The sequence below is a fragment of the Urocitellus parryii genome, chromosome 10, assembly GCF_045843805.1.
Source record: "Urocitellus parryii isolate mUroPar1 chromosome 10, mUroPar1.hap1, whole genome shotgun sequence".
In the NCBI taxonomy this organism is placed as follows: Eukaryota; Metazoa; Chordata; class Mammalia; order Rodentia; family Sciuridae; genus Urocitellus; species Urocitellus parryii.
In genome coordinates this window covers 73586757-73606241 of record NC_135540.1, presented here as the reverse complement: position 1 = coordinate 73606241, position 19485 = coordinate 73586757, and the positions used below count along the sequence as shown (strand labels likewise).

General features: G+C 34.7%; 1 protein-coding gene across 1 annotated transcript in view; it reads right to left on the bottom strand.

Annotated features, from left to right (window-relative positions):
- Positions 1-373: 373 nt before the first annotated feature.
- Positions 374-19485, bottom strand: part of LOC144257166 (uncharacterized) — an 88054-nt gene continuing 68942 nt past the window's right edge. The window contains exons 4-5 of the mRNA XM_077803126.1: positions 10857-11067; positions 374-497 (exon numbers count right to left, since the gene is read on the bottom strand). Coding sequence (XP_077659252.1) covers positions 399-497; positions 10857-11067 — 310 coding nt within the window. The 3' untranslated portion in view covers positions 374-398. The remainder of the gene's footprint in view (positions 498-10856; positions 11068-19485) is intronic.

The window sequence follows — 19485 nt, the reverse complement described above, 5'->3', positions numbered from 1 at the left end:
AAATTTTTTTTAAAAAAGTATATGCCAAAAAACACATGGTAAAAATCACAGATTTGCCTGGAGCACTGTTAAGGAATTTGGATTTTATGAGAAGGAAAGACAGTGGTTAAAAGGGTTGTAGTGGAGGTAGTAGTGGTCCAAGAAGAGCAACTTCAAGTAGAAATACTCTATTTTAGAGTAGACCTTGAAACCAACAGAAGAATGTCACAGAATAGGTAGGGGCAATGCTAAGCAAAATCCATGTGCTTAGAAAACAGTCTACTTTCTATTTAACCATAGAAGCACTTTAAAGAATTGCACTAATAAAAACTAAAAAAAGAATAGAATTGCCTGGTTATTCAAATAAATCTGGTTTTTCTGGCTTCTGTAATACCTGTGGATTTGTTTGATGCTCTCCTTCAAATTTCTGTCACCATTAGTTGTGAGACCTGGGTTGTGAACTGCAGAAGATCAGAAAACTTTTCTGTCATTGTATTTGGCGGAGCATTTCCAAAAACCTATGGAGAAAGAACAATTTTAATGAAGTCTTATTATCTTTTTGAGTATGTTTGTGAATTTCAAAGTGTGGCATAACTTGAAGATCAAGTCACATAGTATAGTTACACAATAACTTTGGGTCTGATTATGTTTAAAACATATCTCTTTTAATAGATCACATCTAGACACATTTTCTCGTATGTATTAAATAATTTGTTGAATATGATTAAATAAATTATATATGATTATGAGAAGAAAAGACAGTGGACCTTTATTTATTTATTTAATATATGATTAAATAAATAAAATATGTGATTAAATAAATGAAATCTAAAAGCCATCATCTAGACATCTAGGGGAGTTAAAAAAAAAAGCTAAAATTTGCCTACTGATATTACCCTAAAAACTGTAAAAATATATTTTTCTTGCTACAGAGACAAATGAAAACATTGCCCTTGAAATCATAAAGAAATAATTACTGACTACCTCTCTCCTGTAGCAAAAGTTAGAAATTTTTTAAAGTGAATTTTTCTGCTATCCATCACATATTTTAAAGGTCATCATAATGTAATTCTTATACTTTGTTTGCTTTTTGTGTATACAGACGATAGATTTGTATTTTATGAACTATTTGAAACACTAATGAGGAAAAAAAGACATTATCTACAAAATCTGAATCAATCTCAATGACAAACTTTAGAAAATACAACCCTTGTCTGAGGAAACCTAAATTGAGAACTTACAGAAAGGGATAAGGTTCAAGGTTCGTCAATGGTAATAAGACACAGTGTGAAGGAAAAAGTGTAGAATGATCTACTGCTAAGTCCTGGGCTGAATACAGAATTCACTAACTTCACTGTGTATCTCAGAATTGATAAATTCTAAATACAACAATTTCCAAGATAAGACTATTGTGAAAAAGAGAGGAATAAAGGAAACAAATAGAAGACTCTTAAAATTGTTTTCACAAAAACTTAAGACAAATGACCTTTAGAATAAACAATTCTTAAAGATAAAGTGGGAACTGGTTCAGCAAAGAGAATAAGAAAATGAAACCTGGATGGGCCATCATAGGAAAGGAGATGGTATTTTAATGGCTATATATCAAGAAGTACCATAAAATATTATTTTTAAAGTGTTTTTCACAACTGAAAGGAATTTCTTTCTAGAGCCATTAAACACCTCACCACTACAATGCTCTTTTTGTATTCTTATTACTGTCCAAATGTCACTAAAGCCAAGAAACCCAATTAATTCATGTTCATATTCCCTCCCAAGCTACCTCCTTTTCTTTTGTAGGAATGTTCCCTAGATATTATGTGTTTCTACTTTGGCTGCCCCCACAACCTAGTTACAGACAATATTCAAGTAGCACTGGAGGATAACATGGGAACATATGAAGAAAGGAAGAAAGAAAATAAAACTAATATGCAAAAAAAAAAAAAAAAAAAACAACACCCAACCCTGAGGCTAGAGACATGGACTGGGGAAAAAAGACTACATAAAAATAAAAGACCAGGGCTGGGGTTATGGCTCAGAGGTAGAGCACTCACCTCGCATGCGTGATGCACTGGGTTCTATCCTCAGCACTACGTAAAATAAAATAAAGATATTGTGTCCACCTATAACTAAAAAATAAATATTAAAAAAAAATAAAATAAAAGACCAAAAAGACCTCTATGTTTTTCATGTTTTGGTCATGAGTTTTGGCTCCAATAAACAAGAGAAAAAATTTAATCGCACTGTTCACAAAGATAAGAAAAAATGTATTTAAGAAAGTATTTATATCTGTCATATCATAATATTAAAAAATTCTCCCAAAGATCTTAATAAAAAGATATGAAAATAACATAATACCCTTTAATAGAGACCGTTTCCTATGTCTTTATAACAGGTACTACTATGGTTCCTAGAAACTCCTTCGAATTAAGTTGAAAACACTAAATAAAACAATTCCTTTTGTCCAGGAATCCAGTCTATTCAATTAAGTTAACAAAGGAGCATTTTTCACTAATCTCAAAAAACAAATAAATGTATTTTTCAAGAACTACTCAATAAGCAGGGAATGGTGGTCCACATCTGTAATCCCAGCTGCTCGGAAGGCTAAGGCAAAAAGGATTGCAAGTTCAAAGCCAGCCTCAGCAACTTAGAGAGGACCTAAGCAAGTTAGTGAGACCCTGTCTCAAAATATAAAATAAAAATGGCTGGGGATGTGGCTCACGGATTAAATGCCCCTAGGTTCAATCCCAGGAATGTTTAAAAAAAAAAAAAAAGAAGAAGAGGAAGAAAGAAGAAGGAAGAAGGAAGAGGAAGAAGGAAGAAGAAGAAGAAGAAGAAGAATTGCTTAGTAATTTTTTTTCTATTTTGATATGTGCTGTGTGGTTGAGTTAACCTATCATCCACTAAATAAGACTCATATTCTTTAACAAACTGTAGGTAAAACTGAAAAGCCTAAAGATGACACATGCTTGAGTTCTACCTCTACGCAAAAATGAATGTCTTTTTAATGGAGTTGTTTATAAATATTCCTATTATTCATACTCTATTGATGTGTATCATATTTTGCTCTTAAGAAATAAGAAGTGGGCTGGGGCTGAGGCTCAGTGGTAGAACACTTGCCTAGCATGTGTGAGGCACTGGGTTCAATTCTGAGCATCACATATTAATTTTTAAAAAATGAATAAAATAAAGGCCCATCAAAATCTAAAAAAAAATTAAAAAAACAAGAATTAAGAAGTATTTTATTTGTAAGAATTAAGACCACTTTATAAAACAAATAGTTAATTCTTGTGCATTACAAGAATATTGGTATTCAAGCAGTCTTTATGCTGAGCAAATACATTGTTGAAACTGCAACTAAATTTTCTCTCAAACTCTGATATTCACTCTTATTTTGTGTAAAAAAAATTTTTAAAAGAACTACATTCTATCTGCTAATCTAAAAATGAACAAGTGCTGTTCTCTGACATAACAGTATTAGTGTAGTAAACAGACACCGATTCGTGCACTTATGCATTTGCAAATATTTATGTGCCAAACATTTTCTAAGAGTTGTGAATACAAAGGTAAATAAAGCAAATATTCCACTGTTCATGAAGTTTACATTTTAGTACAGAAGACAAATGTTTAGCAAGTTCGTTTAGATATTAAAATTAGGTGGGAGTAAAATCCAGTGATAGAGCATGTGTTTTGCATATGTAAGGCTCTGGATTTGATCCCTGATACAAAAAAAAAAAAATTACTGAAATTAAAACTTTGTTAAGACAGTGATGTATAATAAAGGAAGTAAAACAGGGTAACTAAAAACAGAATGCTTGAAGTGGGAGAAAGGTTGTGCAAAGAGGTCTTTGGGTGAACCACAGTGATGCCAGACAATGATGAATGATGACACAAGGAAAGAGGTTTCCAGAGCTGGGTAAGACCTCCATGTGGGAAGAAGCCTGGAGTGTTGGGAACTAAGAAGAGGCTGGTCAGGTTGGAACACTCTGTATGAGAGGGGAAGTGGTACAAAATAAGGCTGGAGAGATACTGGAACTAAAATCTAAATCAGATAATGCTGACTGTAATAATAATGTAGTTAAAAAAAAAAGGAGTGTACTTTTTGTAACTGACTTCAACGATTAAATTTTAAAACACTAGGTATGTTTTCACCAACTAAACAAAAGCCTCCAACATGTATGTAAGTGTCTGTCACAGGGGATGGAGCATAGCTGAATTCTACTTCTCATTTTTAGGAAAAACTTCCCTTTTGGTTGTTTCTTCATCTGTCAGGGGAGAGAGCTGGGCAAGAGGAGTCAACCAACACATTCAACTGAAAAGGGATGATTCCGTAATATGATTTGTGACATTCACAACTCACAGTACTAAGAAACAAAAATACCTTCTAGCACATTCTATAAAAATGCAAATAATTACCATATAATAAGCACCTGCAATGTGCATAGTACTATTCAAGCATTTGATATGTCATTTAAATCTCATAAAATCCTACACAATAAGTGATATTAGTATCCACATTTTACAGGTAAAGAAATTAAAGGTTAGGGAAGCTAACTTAAGCCAGGAGGTGGCAGAGACAGAATTTAAAACTAGGTCTGTCTGATTCTAAGCTGGGCTCTTAATCAGTCAATACTGTATTTTCTCAATTAAACTTTGTATGAATCCTATCACTGTAACATACTGTTCCCCTACAGACAAAACATGGTTTGTTTTGTTTTATATAGTTTGTTTTGGTTTTGTTTCTGGAAGGAAGGGGATTAACCCAGGGACTTCCAGATGCTAGGCAAGTGTTCTACCACTGAGCTACCTTCTCAGCTCCCACAAAAGGGTCACTTTTAAAACTCCCCTAATAAATTTCAGAAAATTTCCTGGCAACTCTTCAATTATTTTTGGCATTCTCAAAGCAAATTCATGGTGCATCAAGTAGAGGTTCAAGAAATATTTGTTATTGAATGATGGTAGTCAACAAAAATTTAAAAGACAGGCTGGAATATTAACAAATTTTTCTAAAATAGAAGTTTATTTCTTAAATTTTTATAATTTCTAAAATTCAGTAATAGGGTATTGATTATCATTAGTCCTTAAATAATTTGCTATGAATAACAATGCTAAAAAATTAATAATAAGATCTAATTACATTATTTCATACTGTAAATCGGTTAAGACTTTCCCTCATCTTACATTTTTTTCCCCTTTTGTTTGCTTCTGAGTACCACAAGCTGAAGAGAGAAGAAATAATGCCTAACTCACACCGTGAGAACTGCATTCTCATTTGCACTGGGTGCCTTTTCCATCCAGTTTTTCCAGCAAGTCAGGAAGAATCCTTGAGCATTTATTTCAGGGGTGAATCCAGCAAGTGCAGTGTCACACAGACTGAAGCCATACTCAACTTATCAACTGTATTGATCTTATATAATAAGTAATAAAGCTATAACAGAATAGTTCCTCTGATTTTGGAGCTCCCTTGTTTAATACTAAACTTCAGTATCTTCCCTCCAAATCCAACAAATTAAAAAGTAAAGATTATTTCTAAGGAATTTAAAAAGAACACTGTACTCAATTTAGATGTTTCTCACATACAAATCAGAAATAAGTTAAAAAACAAGGAGATTCTCTTAAATATCTAGATCTAGATTATTTCTAAAATACATAATGATAAAAAATACTAAGGTAATTAACATTGGTAGTAAATGGATTTTTAGACAACTAAAAGGGCTACTCATTTTGAATAAGTTTAAACCAAGTATTTTCTGTATATGCTTTTGTTCTTGGGACTAAAAGCTTATTATTTTTTAGAATTCTGAATAAATATTATTCAGCTTACTCTCATATACCACCATAATCTTTCAGTTTGAGAGAATCAGTGGGAGGGAAGACAGCAGCAGCCTCTTGGTAAGGCTGTGATGAAGACCACAGGAGGCATTTCAAGAACCCAGCATGAAACCTGACCCAAAGAAAATAGTCAACACATGTCATTTCCCAACTCATGTAAAAAGCAAACATCATACACTGAAATAATGATTAATCATTCTTTAAAAACTATCCTATAGATGCCCAGGTATAGCAGTATTATGGCTTATTCACCATTAAGCACAAATCAAGACTCACTTTAATTGTGAAAACCTAACTGATGCAATACATGGGAGACATATTATGTGGGATATTACTTAATAATTCATGTTAAGAGCTAAGAACAGGGCTACAGGTATAGCTCAGTGACAGAGAGCAATTGCATAGCATGCAAGGCCCTGGGTTCTGACTCCAGTATAAAGGGGAGGGGCTACAAACGATTATTCCCATAATTGCTCTAAATGTATTATTGTCTTGTAAATGTTCATAAGTCTGAAAAAACAAAACTACTTTTATTGCCACAGTAGCCAATAGCATATCATGACATTAATAAAAAAAGATTAAAAATTAAACAAAATTTTAAAATCACAGAACTGATTCCAATATAAATTAAAGACTTATTAGAACAGAGCTTGAAATAAAGGCTTGTCCACAGTTAGTTTCCTCTCCCATTTTAAAAATAGCTCCCACACCTCTCCTCAAGTTCCTCTCTACCACCTCCTCCCTTCATCATTCTCAGCAGATAGTTAGGACTCTAAATTCATAAATTAGAAAATGTGTGTTCTTTAAATGGATTAATGTTTCCATCTTCTTTCCATTATCAAACACATGCCCATTGATGATATGTAAACTAATCTCTTTGTTCCTTCCTTTCAGTTCTGCCTATCTGATTCACCAGCCCAGCAAAATCTCAGTCCCAATAAATCAGGCATTTCCCTTCTCTTGTTCTACAAGAGATTTGTATGATAAAATCCAGCATAAATTTATTATCTTTAATGTTCACTAGACCCTCAAAACTAATGGATTCTTTTGTTGCTCTTGTTCAACTATCTCTTATTTCTGGGTGTCTCTTGCATTCTCTTATATTGATATTCTAAACCATCACAAATTTCCATAAGTCTCCTACTCAATCTGTTTACTCCAGACTATCAATAGGCCATATCTTCTACAGATGACAACAGGAATCTTAAAAGTCATCAAGCAAGATCTTACTTACTTCCTAACATATAAATTTATATTCACTTCTAGCAAAATCTGTTTTCCCACAGGATAAACTGTCTTTCTCCTATTCAAGGCTCATTCATCCACCTATAATTTGACTTCACGCTCCCCCTTTCCTCAATTTATTTTCACTTTCTCCTGAAGTTTTCCAAATTTCTTGCTCTGCTGGTTTCTTCTCTTTTCTTTATGAGTATGCCTGCATCTCTCCCATCTTTCAAAACAAAGCAAAACATTATAAACATGTAAACAAAACCCCCATTATTGCCAACTTCACCACTGCTGTGGCTTGGCTATGCTTTGTACCTTAAAGGTTCATGTGCTGGAACTAAGATGTTAGAACCACTAAGAGATGGGGTCTAGTGGAAGGTCCACCCTCACAACTGGATTAATGCTGTATCACAGGAGAGGATCAAGTCCCATGTAACTAGATTAGTTTTTAGGAGAATGGGTTTTTATAAAGTGAGGCTGCCTCATGTGCTTGGCCCCTTCTGTATACAGCTTGCTCCCATTCTGCTTTTCTACCATGTGGTAACACAGCTAGGCGGCCCTTGCCAGCATTCAACTGCAACATTTTGTTAATGGGTCCCCAAAGCATGTATTGAGCCAAGTCTCCTCACAGGAGGTTCCAAACGATTGTTAAAAACCTCCACCATGGAAGCTCACAAATAATTTTGACCCAGTGTCCCACACTGATCTGCCCTCTAAAACCTGTCTTTCTCAGCAACTGGTGAAAACAATCACCAACTTTCCCAAACTGGAAGTGTAGGAGACAACCTTGCCTTGGCTCCTTCTACTCTTATTCTATTGTTTAAACTACTTCCTTGGCACTGTATGCCTCCAGGAAAAAGTATTAACTGTGAACATTACTTATAAAGCTATCGTGATCTGCTTCCTATCCATCTCAACAGTCTTTTATGTTTTGCCTTCCTTGATGTAAAATCAGGTTTTTAGATGGCTGATGGATGCTGGCAATTATAAACATGCTTCTTGCCTTTTGTCTTAATTAATCATTTAACTTCTATTACCTTCTTAGTTAATTTAGCCCTGTTTATCTCTATTCTGGCTAATGGTTATCTTTTAAGAACTCAAGAATCCATCACATTCTTAAGAAAGACTTTCCTTCTCTGGTCCCTACAGACTCTTCAGTAACTACGGTACCTACATTTATAGTTATACTCATTCTTTCTTATTGTTTTATCTGTTTTTGTGCTTATATATTCTTATGTGCAGATTTACATGTTTATCTTCAATATTATACTGACAGCCTTACAAGATTAGAAACTACATTTCATCTCAGAAATGCCAATGCATAGTGCAGTATAATATAATGTACACTTATTTGACAGAAGTTCACTGAATGACTTTGTAAACACACAAAACAGAATAAATGAAGGGACAAAACAAGCAAACAGAATACACAAGGTCAATCTCCCCCCTTCTGCTATCAACATTAGCTGATAGATTGGTCTGTGTAATACATAACATGAACAATTACTTTAGCATAAATAGTTTATAATCTTTGCTTTTGTCTTCTAGAGCTTTTATTTTTAATTCAGTAACAAAAATAATAATATATAAAAGTTCCTAAGGAAAAATATTTATTAATTGTCTTATGTATATTATCTTATTTAATCCTTATAAGGATTATATCTACCTCATAAGGTAGATATTCTTATTTTACAGCCAGGAAAATTAAGGTGATTGCTAATCCCCACTGCTATTCCTAGAGAGGAAGAACAGGGATATGTGCAAATTGAAGACAAGACATTGATCGGTGAAAACTAAAGATCAAGTGAATGTCAACTTTCTGAACATGAAGTACCAACCTAGTTCTTCAATTTGGCTATACGAAAACACTACCAGTTAGGCTAATACACTCTAGGCAGATTGGACAAATCCCCTTCCTGGGATATCAATATACCCAAAAGAAACGATTTATGGATAATATTAAGACTGAAGAGTCACATTGGGTGTGGTGCTGCACACCTGTAAGCTCAGTGTCTTGAGAGGTGAGGCAAGAGGATCACAAGTTCAAAGCCAGCCTCAGTAACTTAACGAGAACCTCTGTCTCAAAATTAAAAATGAGAAGGGTTGGGGATGTGGCTCTGTGCTAAAGTATCTCTGGGTTCAATCCCTGGTACCAAAAAAAAAAAAAAAAAAAAGTACATGTGGCGGGTGAGGGGTATCTAAATAAGTGGTAAGATCATCTTTCTACTTAAAATGTTCACCTTTGCACATAATTTCCAATGTTTCAATATTTCATTCCTCAATAACACTAACACTGAGGAGAAATAAAGTGCCTAGAAATTTTCAGAAACAAAGACTAACAGAAGGAACAATATAAAGACCAAGTAAGACTATTGAGCCAGAGATGTAAGACAAAGTCAGGAAAGAGATAAAGAGACAAGAGTGGAGAAGGAAGAAATAGAGCCGGGGAGAAACAGGAGTAAAACAAAACAAAACAAAACAAAAAAACAAGAAAGGGTAGAGGTGGGGGAAAGAATAACAGAGAAAGGGAAGACAGAGGGAGATGAAATCAGAGAGAGAAAGAGAGAGAGAGGAGAGAAGAGGGGAGGGGAGGGGAGGAGAAGAGACAGGAAGAAAGAGAAATAGGATGGGAGGGAGAGAAGGAAAGGTAGGGGAGGAAAAGGGGCAGGACAAGGGCAAGAACTAGAAATAGAAAAAAGAAAAGAGTGAGGGAGACAAAGAAAGGAGAAAGAAAGGACAAACAGAGAAAGAGATACATGAGGAGAAAGATAGAAACTGTAAAAGAGGTCTAGGGGAAACTGAGTTTCATAATACTGGAAATAAAAAGGTGACATATTACAAGTTCATTGTTTAAAACATATTTTTAGTTGTGGATGGACACAATAACTTTATTTTACTTATTTACTTTTTATGTTGTGCTAAGGGTCAAACTCAGTGCCTGATACATATTAGGCATGCTCTACCACTGATTCATTTTTGAGCAATATTTACACCACAGTCAGTGGAGAGTAAACACTGAATATTGTTTATACAAATGGCACAACCATGTGAAAAGGATAGGAGCATAGCATGCATTAGACAGTGTGAATATGTATGTTATGGCTTAGTGGGTCAGGAAGTTAAAAAGGCAGATTCTCATATTCCTTAGTAGGAGGTCAGTTAAAACTGAATAATCAAGAAATGGCAGTTAAAGCATGCTATTTAAAAGCTTTAGTGGTAGCAGCAACTAGCTATAGAAAGCAGTAGGAAACTATAAAGCTGTGGAACCTTTAAAAACTATGTACTTATAAATCTTTGATTAATATAAAAAAGTGATTTTAAAAAGCTCCAATAAGACTGTTACATATAATCACCAAAATACATTAAGACATTAACTCTATTTAGATTTTGTCTATAGCCTATAACTATTTCTTTGCTGAATCTCATAGAAAACAGCAAAAAACAAAAAAGCAAACCATATAATATTTAAAATTGTACAAAGAACATGGTCAAGTGTACCATTTGGTGCAAGCTCGCCACCTTCAAAACAATAGAAATAACACAAATGTTAATTTACAATCTTCATTCTTCCAAAGCTCAGCCATTATAGGAACATTTCACAAACCTCAAAGCTTTTCTTTTATCTGTTAGGTTTCACCAAGTATAGTTCATTCTGACCAGGTTTCACATGAAGTCATACTGATTTACAGCAAATTTCTAAATGAATGAAAATATCAAGAGGTCATCCTATAGTTTTTTTTTCTACCTATGACTTACCATTTACCTTAAGACTCCTGTAAGGACATCCGGTCCTGCAAGTTACATTTGGAACCTGGTCTTACCCTGTTAAACACTGGCAGCATCATGTATAATTTCTCTTCTTGTTCCTTCTGAGTCATGTGCCAGGGAGGATGACACAGCTCAGTGAAGAGACGGCGGAGGTGCATCAGTCCCAAGGCATTGTCCTGCGGGCTGCACTCCTCCTGCCTCGGCCTCCCCATGATCCTCTTCACCACGTTCATCTTGGCTAGTTGGTGATAAATACTTCTAATTCTGTAGAAAGATGTCAATGCATAACAGTCAAAATGTCACCACCTTGACCAGGTTGAGCATGCATTTAAGAGCCTATAAAAAGTCCTAAAAATAGAAAATTCTCTCTAGTATAAGCAAAGTTAATTTTGATAAATCTCCCTGAATGACAAATTATGAATTATGGGAACTCAAAAGTTCCTTCTGGCTTTACTACATTTTATATAAAATATAAAACATTAACTAGACAAATAAAAATATTTCTAATAAAGTTAACTATATCAAATTCAACAAAGTGATCACAAATGTTGCTGTTAATATTACTTTATTTTTAAGTATATGTAAAAAAGAATGAAACAAATAGAAAGTTCTCCCTAACCTCAAAGAATCCCCAAACTCAAAACTACCAAAGTCTTCTATATTGTTATATCAGTTTTCTCGATAAGTAAATTCCATGTGCCTGATGAACAGTTTGTTACAGTTTAAAAATGTGCAAATTAAGTGAAAGAATATCACAATGTATCTTATGAATCCATAAAGAAACAGTGAAAATTATCACATAAATAAAGAACACTTTCTCAAAACAAAACAAACAAAAAACCCTTAAGTAAGTTATATTGATTCCTTTTGTGAGTAGTGATGAATATTTTTTTTTCTTTAAAGTAATAACAGCATAGAAGATATTGAACCACATATGGCAAGGATAACTATGGTTTCATGAAGTATATTTCAGGTAAGAGTGAACGAGCATATATTGAATCATAATGTAAAATCTACCCTTTGCTGGAGTTGGATTTAAAAAATAAACTAACCACTGAGTTAAAGGATACACAGAATCAATAACACTGAGCTTTTAGAAAGCATCCTTAGATGTTTCCAACCACTACTAACTGTGCCAACAATTAGCTAATTTCAGACACAAAAACAGGATATGTTACAAAAGGAACCAGGAAGACTGGGAGAACATTATGGATATGCAAAATTTGGATAAAAAGCAATTTGCTTTTATAATCTGTAGGGAAGCAGTCATAACTTGAGATTCATTTTTAATTTTGCTGCATAACTATACAAACGAGATGCCATTTCTTAAGAAATGAAAAAGTACTTCAGAATACAGTTTTATTTACTAAACACCTGCTTATTGATTTTTTAAAAGATAAGAATAAGCAACGAAACACACTTGCACTTGAGAATTTTTAGTGAACTCCCTATCTGGCTACAGGAATATGCTTCTGTACTCTAGCTCCCTTGCAAGAGAAGAGCAGGATGTAAATCATAGATGACAGAAAGATATGCTCTGGTTAGAGCTCTGTCATTGACTAATTTGTACTGAATGAGTACTGCACAAAGAGAACTCAGTACATTCTCAAGTGCCCAGATGCAGGACAGAGTGCTTGGGCACACAGGCTAAGAGCTGAGTACATTTAACTACAAAATAATAGAAATCAGTCCAGTTCAAAGCTATCTAACATATTCATTCTTGGAAAATATTTAAGTCTTCCAAACATTAACAAAATATCAATCTATCATATACTCATCTAGTTCTGAAAATTCCCAGAACAAAAATAAAATTGGAAGTGGACTATGAAGTTTTTGTAAATTAGTTAACATTTCAGATTATTCACAGCTGTATTCTCAGCCTATAGCCAGTGTTCCTAACTAGAGACTGTGAATGGGACTTAAGGGATTCATGATTCTCTAATACTTAGAAATCTTTTTTCTAAGAGATCCCAAGCTTTCCGAAGGAGTCTATGTGTCTATGTCAACTAAAAAAAAAAAAGTCAGGAATCAAACTCAGACCATCTCATCTGCTCCTCATTCCAAGTTAAGCAAGTGAACCAAAGAGAGGATTAACTCTGCCCTTTTGGGGTTTTTTTTGGTATTGGAGATTGAACCGAGGAGCACTTAACCACTGAGCCAAATCCCCAGCTCTTTTATGTATTTTATTTAGAGATAGGGTCTCCTTGAGTCGCTAAGTGCCTCGCCAAGTTGCTGAGGTTGGCTTTGAATTCTCGATCCTTCTGCCTCAGCCTCCTGAATCACTGGCATTACAGGTGTGCCACCACAACTGGCTAACTCTGCCTTTTTGGTCTATGTTTATTCAAATATAATTCAAAAATAAAATGTGTTTATACTTAAAGTATAAAACTTGACATTTTAATTTAAAAAAATTAAAGAAATGTATTTTTTCATATTTATGGGGCACAGTGTAATAATTTGCTATGCATATGCAATAGGTAAAAAGCCAAACAGAGTTACCAGCATTTCCACCTCCTGAAACGTCTATCATTTCTTTGTGTTGAGAAGCTTCAAACTCCTCTCTTCTAGTTCTTTATAAAACATATAATAAATTAATGTGAACTAGAGTCACCCTACTGTGCTACAGAACTTGAGAACTTATTCCTCCTCTGTAACTGTATATTTCGGTATCTGGTATCCAAACTTCCTTGACATTTTTATATATATATATATATATATATATATATATATATATATATATATATACTGTGAAATAATTACCACAGTCAAGTTCATAACATTCATAATCTCACAGGTTCCTATATAAAATTTTTTCAATAGAACACTTAATAGAACAGTAGTGCTGTAACTACTGCTGTACACTACTTTGTACTCTTGACCTGCTAGCTTCTCCCCCTTTACTCCTGCCCCTGGCAACCACCAATCTACTCTCTGCTTCTAGGAGTTTGACCATGTTAGATTCCTTATGTAAGTAAGATCATACAGTATTTATATTTGTGCAACTGGCTTATTTCACACTAAACATAAATTCTCAAGGCTCTGTGTGTTCTCCCATGTTTTTGCAAATGAAAGGATTTCCTCCTTTTTAAATTTTTGAATATTATTCCACTAGGTATACAATCTCACCTCATTTATTTAAAAAAATCTATTCATCTATAAAGAAACATTTAGGTGGTTTCTGTATCTTGGTTACTGTGAATAACCCTGCAACAGGCATGGGAGAATACATAGCTTTTCCAAGATACTAATTTTATTTCCTTTGGATATATACCTAGAAGTAGGATTGCTAGATCATAAGGAACTTCTATTTTTTAAGTTTTTAAGGAACCTCTGTACTGTTTTCCATAATGGCTATACCACTTTACATTTCCTGTAGCCTTCAAGGGTTTCTTTTTCCCACATTCTGGCCAGTAACTGTTATCCTTTGTCTTTTGGACAATAGCCATTCTAACCGGCCTAAGGTAATGTTTCACTGTGGTTTTGATTTGCAATTTCACTGATGATAGAAGATGTTGCACATGTTTCACAAAAGCTGTTGGTTATTTGTATGTCTCTTTTGAGAATTGTCAATTCAGGTCTTTTGGTCCATTTTTAAATCAGGTTATTTGGGTTTCTGCTTCTGACTTATATGAGTTCTTTATGTATTTTAGATCTTAACCCCTTAACAGATATTGGTTTGCCAGCATTTGATCTCATTCTATAGGCCACTTCTTCAGAATATTCTGTCCAACAATAACAGAACACACCCTCTTTTAAGCTCACAAGAAACATTAACCAAAACAGACAACATCCTGGGCCATAAATGTATCTTAACAAACTTAATCATAAAAAGCATCTGACCAGTCTCAGAACACAATGGAATTAAATAATCAATAATTGAAATACAACTGGAAAAGCCCCAATGTTTGGAAATTAAACAACATATTTTCAAATAACACATAGGTCAAGGAATTGTCATAAGAAATTTAAAAACATAAACTAAATGAAAATAAAACTTATTGAAATCTTAAAAACGCAGCAAAAGCTGTTGTTCTTAGAGGAAAATTATAACAATAAGATGCATACAACACAAAAGAAGAAAATCTACAATTCTGTCATAGAAAATTAGAAGAAGAGGAGCTGTGTAAGTTTAAATAAACCCAAATAAATGAAAATAAAATAATAAAAATTAGGCCAGAAATCAATGAGATTAAAAACAGGAAGGGAGGCTAGAGTTGTAGCTCAGCGGTAGAGCTCTAGACTCATTCGCATGAGGCACTGGGTTTGAGTCCTAGAACCACATACAACTAAGTAAATAAAATAAAGGCCCATCAACAACTAAAAAATATTAAAGAAAAAGGGGGGAGATGCAGGAAGGGCTACAGGTATAGTTCAGTAGTAGAGCACTTCCTTAGCATGCATGAGGTACTGAGGATCAAAGCATGCCCAGCCAATGAATACACTCTCCAAATGATTAAATAAAATAAAAACATAAACAGGAAGACTACAGGGAAAAATCAACAGAACCAAAGGTTCCTCTTTGACATTATCAATAAAATTAATCTAAATACCACTACCGCATGACTGGTATTCTGCCTTGATTCATCTCTCCTATAGCTCCTAAGTTATCTTACAAGATACATAGTCCCATTTTTTCTGATTTAAAACCTCTGTTTATTCTCTATTGCCTAAGAATAAATTGAAACACCTCAATCTAATATCTTTAAGTTTTTATAAACTCTGTTTTCATATATTTACCCAGGTTCATCTCTCACTAAGCCACCTCTTCTACTCAAAATTGTGCCACCATGAAGGCATGCCCTACCTTGACGGGTTCTTTCAAATCTCTGTATGTTTAGATACACTGTCTTCTCTGCTAAGCATGACCCTCCTCCTCTGCTTTTGCTAGCATTTCCCAATCTCCCCACCCTCCAGCTCTGAGGTTACCTTATCAGAGAAGAGTTTCCCAAATCTCTAGGCTGTTTCTGGTTTACCTTTGATCCCACCAGGGTACTTTAGAGTTGGTTATAGGATATGGTTATAGGATATGCACCATTAAGAGAGACAGTAATAGTTACTCAGGCTCTGCAATTCAAATCTTGGGTTCAATTCCTAGTTGCAATACTTACTTAGTGTGTACCTGATCAGAAACCTGATTTCTGGGTGTGATAGGTTTACTGTAATTTGTGAAAATTACATCATCAAAACACAAAAAAATTAAAACTTTATAATTTATGTATCTTAGTTCTACCTATAGAAAGCCTTTAGAGAACTTCTTAAACATCTTCAGAATAAGACTACATGAACCTTTTACTCTAAATTGAAAAGTTTCTTAAATTATTTCTTGCTATTTAATTATGAATCTCTCTCATAGTAAACTATGAATTCCTGAACATCCAACTGTGTTCTTCAAATCCGTAACACCTCACTAAGGATCAGTACATAGTAAGAATGAAGGAATGACTAACTGATTTCCATAGCTTTAGTAAAAGTATAAATTTTAAGGTTCCTCACTATCTGACCGTACTATATGTACGATCGACACTGTTCATTCCCCATAATTCTACTTTAACTCCATGAGACCAGTTCAGTGCAGTCTCTCTGCTCTGCCTTCTCACTCAGGCCAAACTACCTCTCAGGAGGCTGGGGCAGGGTTCCCCTCTAGCCCCTCAGCATCTGAGTATTTACTAAGCATGCTAATCTCAGTTCAAAGGTCTTTCTTCTAAAAAGCATTCCCTAACCCAGTTTCAGTTGTAATCTTTCCCCACTTCCCTTTGTTCCCATAGGACTGTGTCTATCTTTATCATAGAATTTATCACACTATGTGTAAACTGTTATTTTGATTGTCTTTTTTTCAACATTGAAGAAATAATATGAGATTATGGAAAGCAAAGATACTGTCCAATTCAACACCTTATGATTTGTTTAAGTTCCATTTTATTACCTGAAAAGGAAATAAGACAATTTTTGTTAAAAGGTGTTTGGTACCCCAAAGTATAATTTAGGACACTTTTTCAGGGAATACTCTTATAAATTCAGAAATTAAGAACTACTCATGTGAAAGCAGGAGCAGAAAGGGAAACAAATAACAATAGTGATAAGTATGGTTGTTAAGCAGACAATGACAAAACAAAAGGCAATAAGCTAGAACTCCCAGAGGGAATTGAGGCATCAACAACAGGCAGAGTATCAAAAGCATCCTAAAGAGGAAGCAGCTCGCCAGTACAGAACAAGTCATGACTGAATGAGGCTGAAATATATATCACTGTGGCTTGAGAGTGAGAAATTCAAAAGACTATACAGAATCATATCAATGAAACCTCACAGACAAAATATTCAAAAAGTAATGATGACATTAATAAAAATAATGATAGCAAAATAAATGCTGGCTTCTTCACAGACTGCTACATAATGATGAGGGTTTTTATTCTGAGTTCTTTGTTTTGTTTTGTTTTGTTTTATTTCTTTTTTTTTAAATTTATTGTTGGTCGTTCAAAACATTACATAGTTCTTAATACATCATATTTCACAGTTTGATTCAGGTGGGTTATGAACTCCCAATTTTACCCCTTATACAGATTGCTGTATCACATCAGTTACCCTTCCATTGATTGACATATTGCCTTTCTCGTGTCTGATGTATTCTGCTGTCTGTCCTATTCTCTACTATCCTCCCTCCCCTCCCCTCCCCTCCCCTTTTCTCTCTCTACCCCTTCTACTGTAAATCATTTCTTCCCTTTGTATTATCTTGTCTTACCCCTCCTTTCCTCTTATATGTCATTTTGTATAACCCTGAGGATCGCCTTCTATTTCCATGCGATTTCCCTTCTCACTCCCTTTCCCACCCACCTCTCATCCCTGTTTAATGTACATCTTCTTCTCAAGCTCTTTGTCCCTACCCTGTCCTTGTTTACTCCCCTTATATCAAAGGAGTCATTTGGTATTTGTTTTTTAAAGATTGACTGGCTTCACTTAGCATAATCTGCTCTAATGCCATCCATTTCCCTCCAAATTCTATGATTTTGTCATTTTTTACTGCAGAATAATACTCCATTGTGTATAAATGCCACATTTTTTTTATCCACTCATCTATTGAAGGGCATCTAGGCTGATTCCACAATCTTGCTATGGTGAATTGTGCTGCTATGAATATCGATGTAGCAGTGTCCCTGTAGCATGCTCTTTTTAGGTCTTTTGGGAATAGACCGAGAAGGGGAATAGCTGGGTCAAATGGTGGTTCCATTCCCAGCTTTCCAAGAAATCTCCATACTGCTTTCCAAATTGGCTGCACAAATTTGCAGTCCCACCAGCAATGAACAAGAGTGCCCTTTTCCCCGCATCCTCTCCAGCACTTATTGTTGTCTGACTTCCTAATGGCTGCCAATCTTACTGGAGTGAGATGGTATCTTAGGGTAGTTTTGATTTGCATTTCTCTGACTGCTAGTGATGGTGAGCATTTTTTCATGTACTTATTGATTGATTGTATGTCCTCCTCTGAGAAGTGTCTGTTCAGGTCCTTGGCCCATTTATTGATTGGGTTATTTGTTATTTTATTGTCTAATTTTTTGAGTTCTTTGTATATTCTGGTTATTAGGGCTCTATCTGAAGTGTGTGGAGTAAAGATTTGTTCCCAGGATGTAGGCTCCCTGTTTATCTCTCTTATTGTTTCTTTTGCTGAGAAAAACACAGGCCAGCATCACTCTGAATGGAGAAAAATTGAAGGCATTCCCACTAAGATCGGGTACAAGACAGGGATGCCCTCTCTCACCACTTCTGTTCAACATAGTCCTCGAAACACTGGCCAGAGCAATTAGACAGACGAAAGAAATTAAAGGCATAAAAATAGGAAAAGAAGAACTTAAATTATCACTGTTTGCAGATGATATGATTCTATACCTAGCAGACCCAAAAGGGTCTACAAAGAAGCTATTAGAGCTAATAAATGAATTCAGCAAAGTGGCAGGATATAAGATCAACACGCATAAATCAAAGGCATTCCTGTATATCAGCGACAAATCCTCTGAAAGGGAAATGAGGACAACTACTCCATTCACAACATCCCCCCAAAAAATAAAATACTTGGGAATCAACCTAACAAAAGAGGTGAAAGATTTATACAATGAAAATTACAGAACCCTAAAGAAAGATATAGAAGAAGACCTTAGAAGATGGAAAAATATACCCTGCTCATGGATAGGCAGAACTAAAATCATCAAAATGGCAATATTACCAAAAGTTCTCTATAAGTTCAATGCAATGCCAATCAAAATCCCAACAGCATTTCTTGCAGAAATAGAAAAGAGAATCATGAAATTCATATGGAATAATAAAAGACCCAGAATAGCAAAAACAATGCTAAGCAGGAAGTGTGAATCAGGCGGTATAGCGATACCAGACTTCAAACTATACTACAGAGCAATAGTAACAAAAACAGCATGGTACTGGTACCAAAACAGGTGGGTGGACCAATGGTACAGAATAGAGGATACAGTAACCAATCCACAAAACTACAACTATCTTATATTTGATAAAGGGGCTAAAAGCATGCAATGGAGGAAGGATAGCATCTTCAACAAATGGTGCTGGGAAAACTGGAAATCCATTTGCATCAAAATAAATCTGAATCCCTATCTCTCGCCATCCACAAAAGTTAACTCAAAATGGATCAAGGAGCTTGATATTAAATCAGAGACACGGCATCTG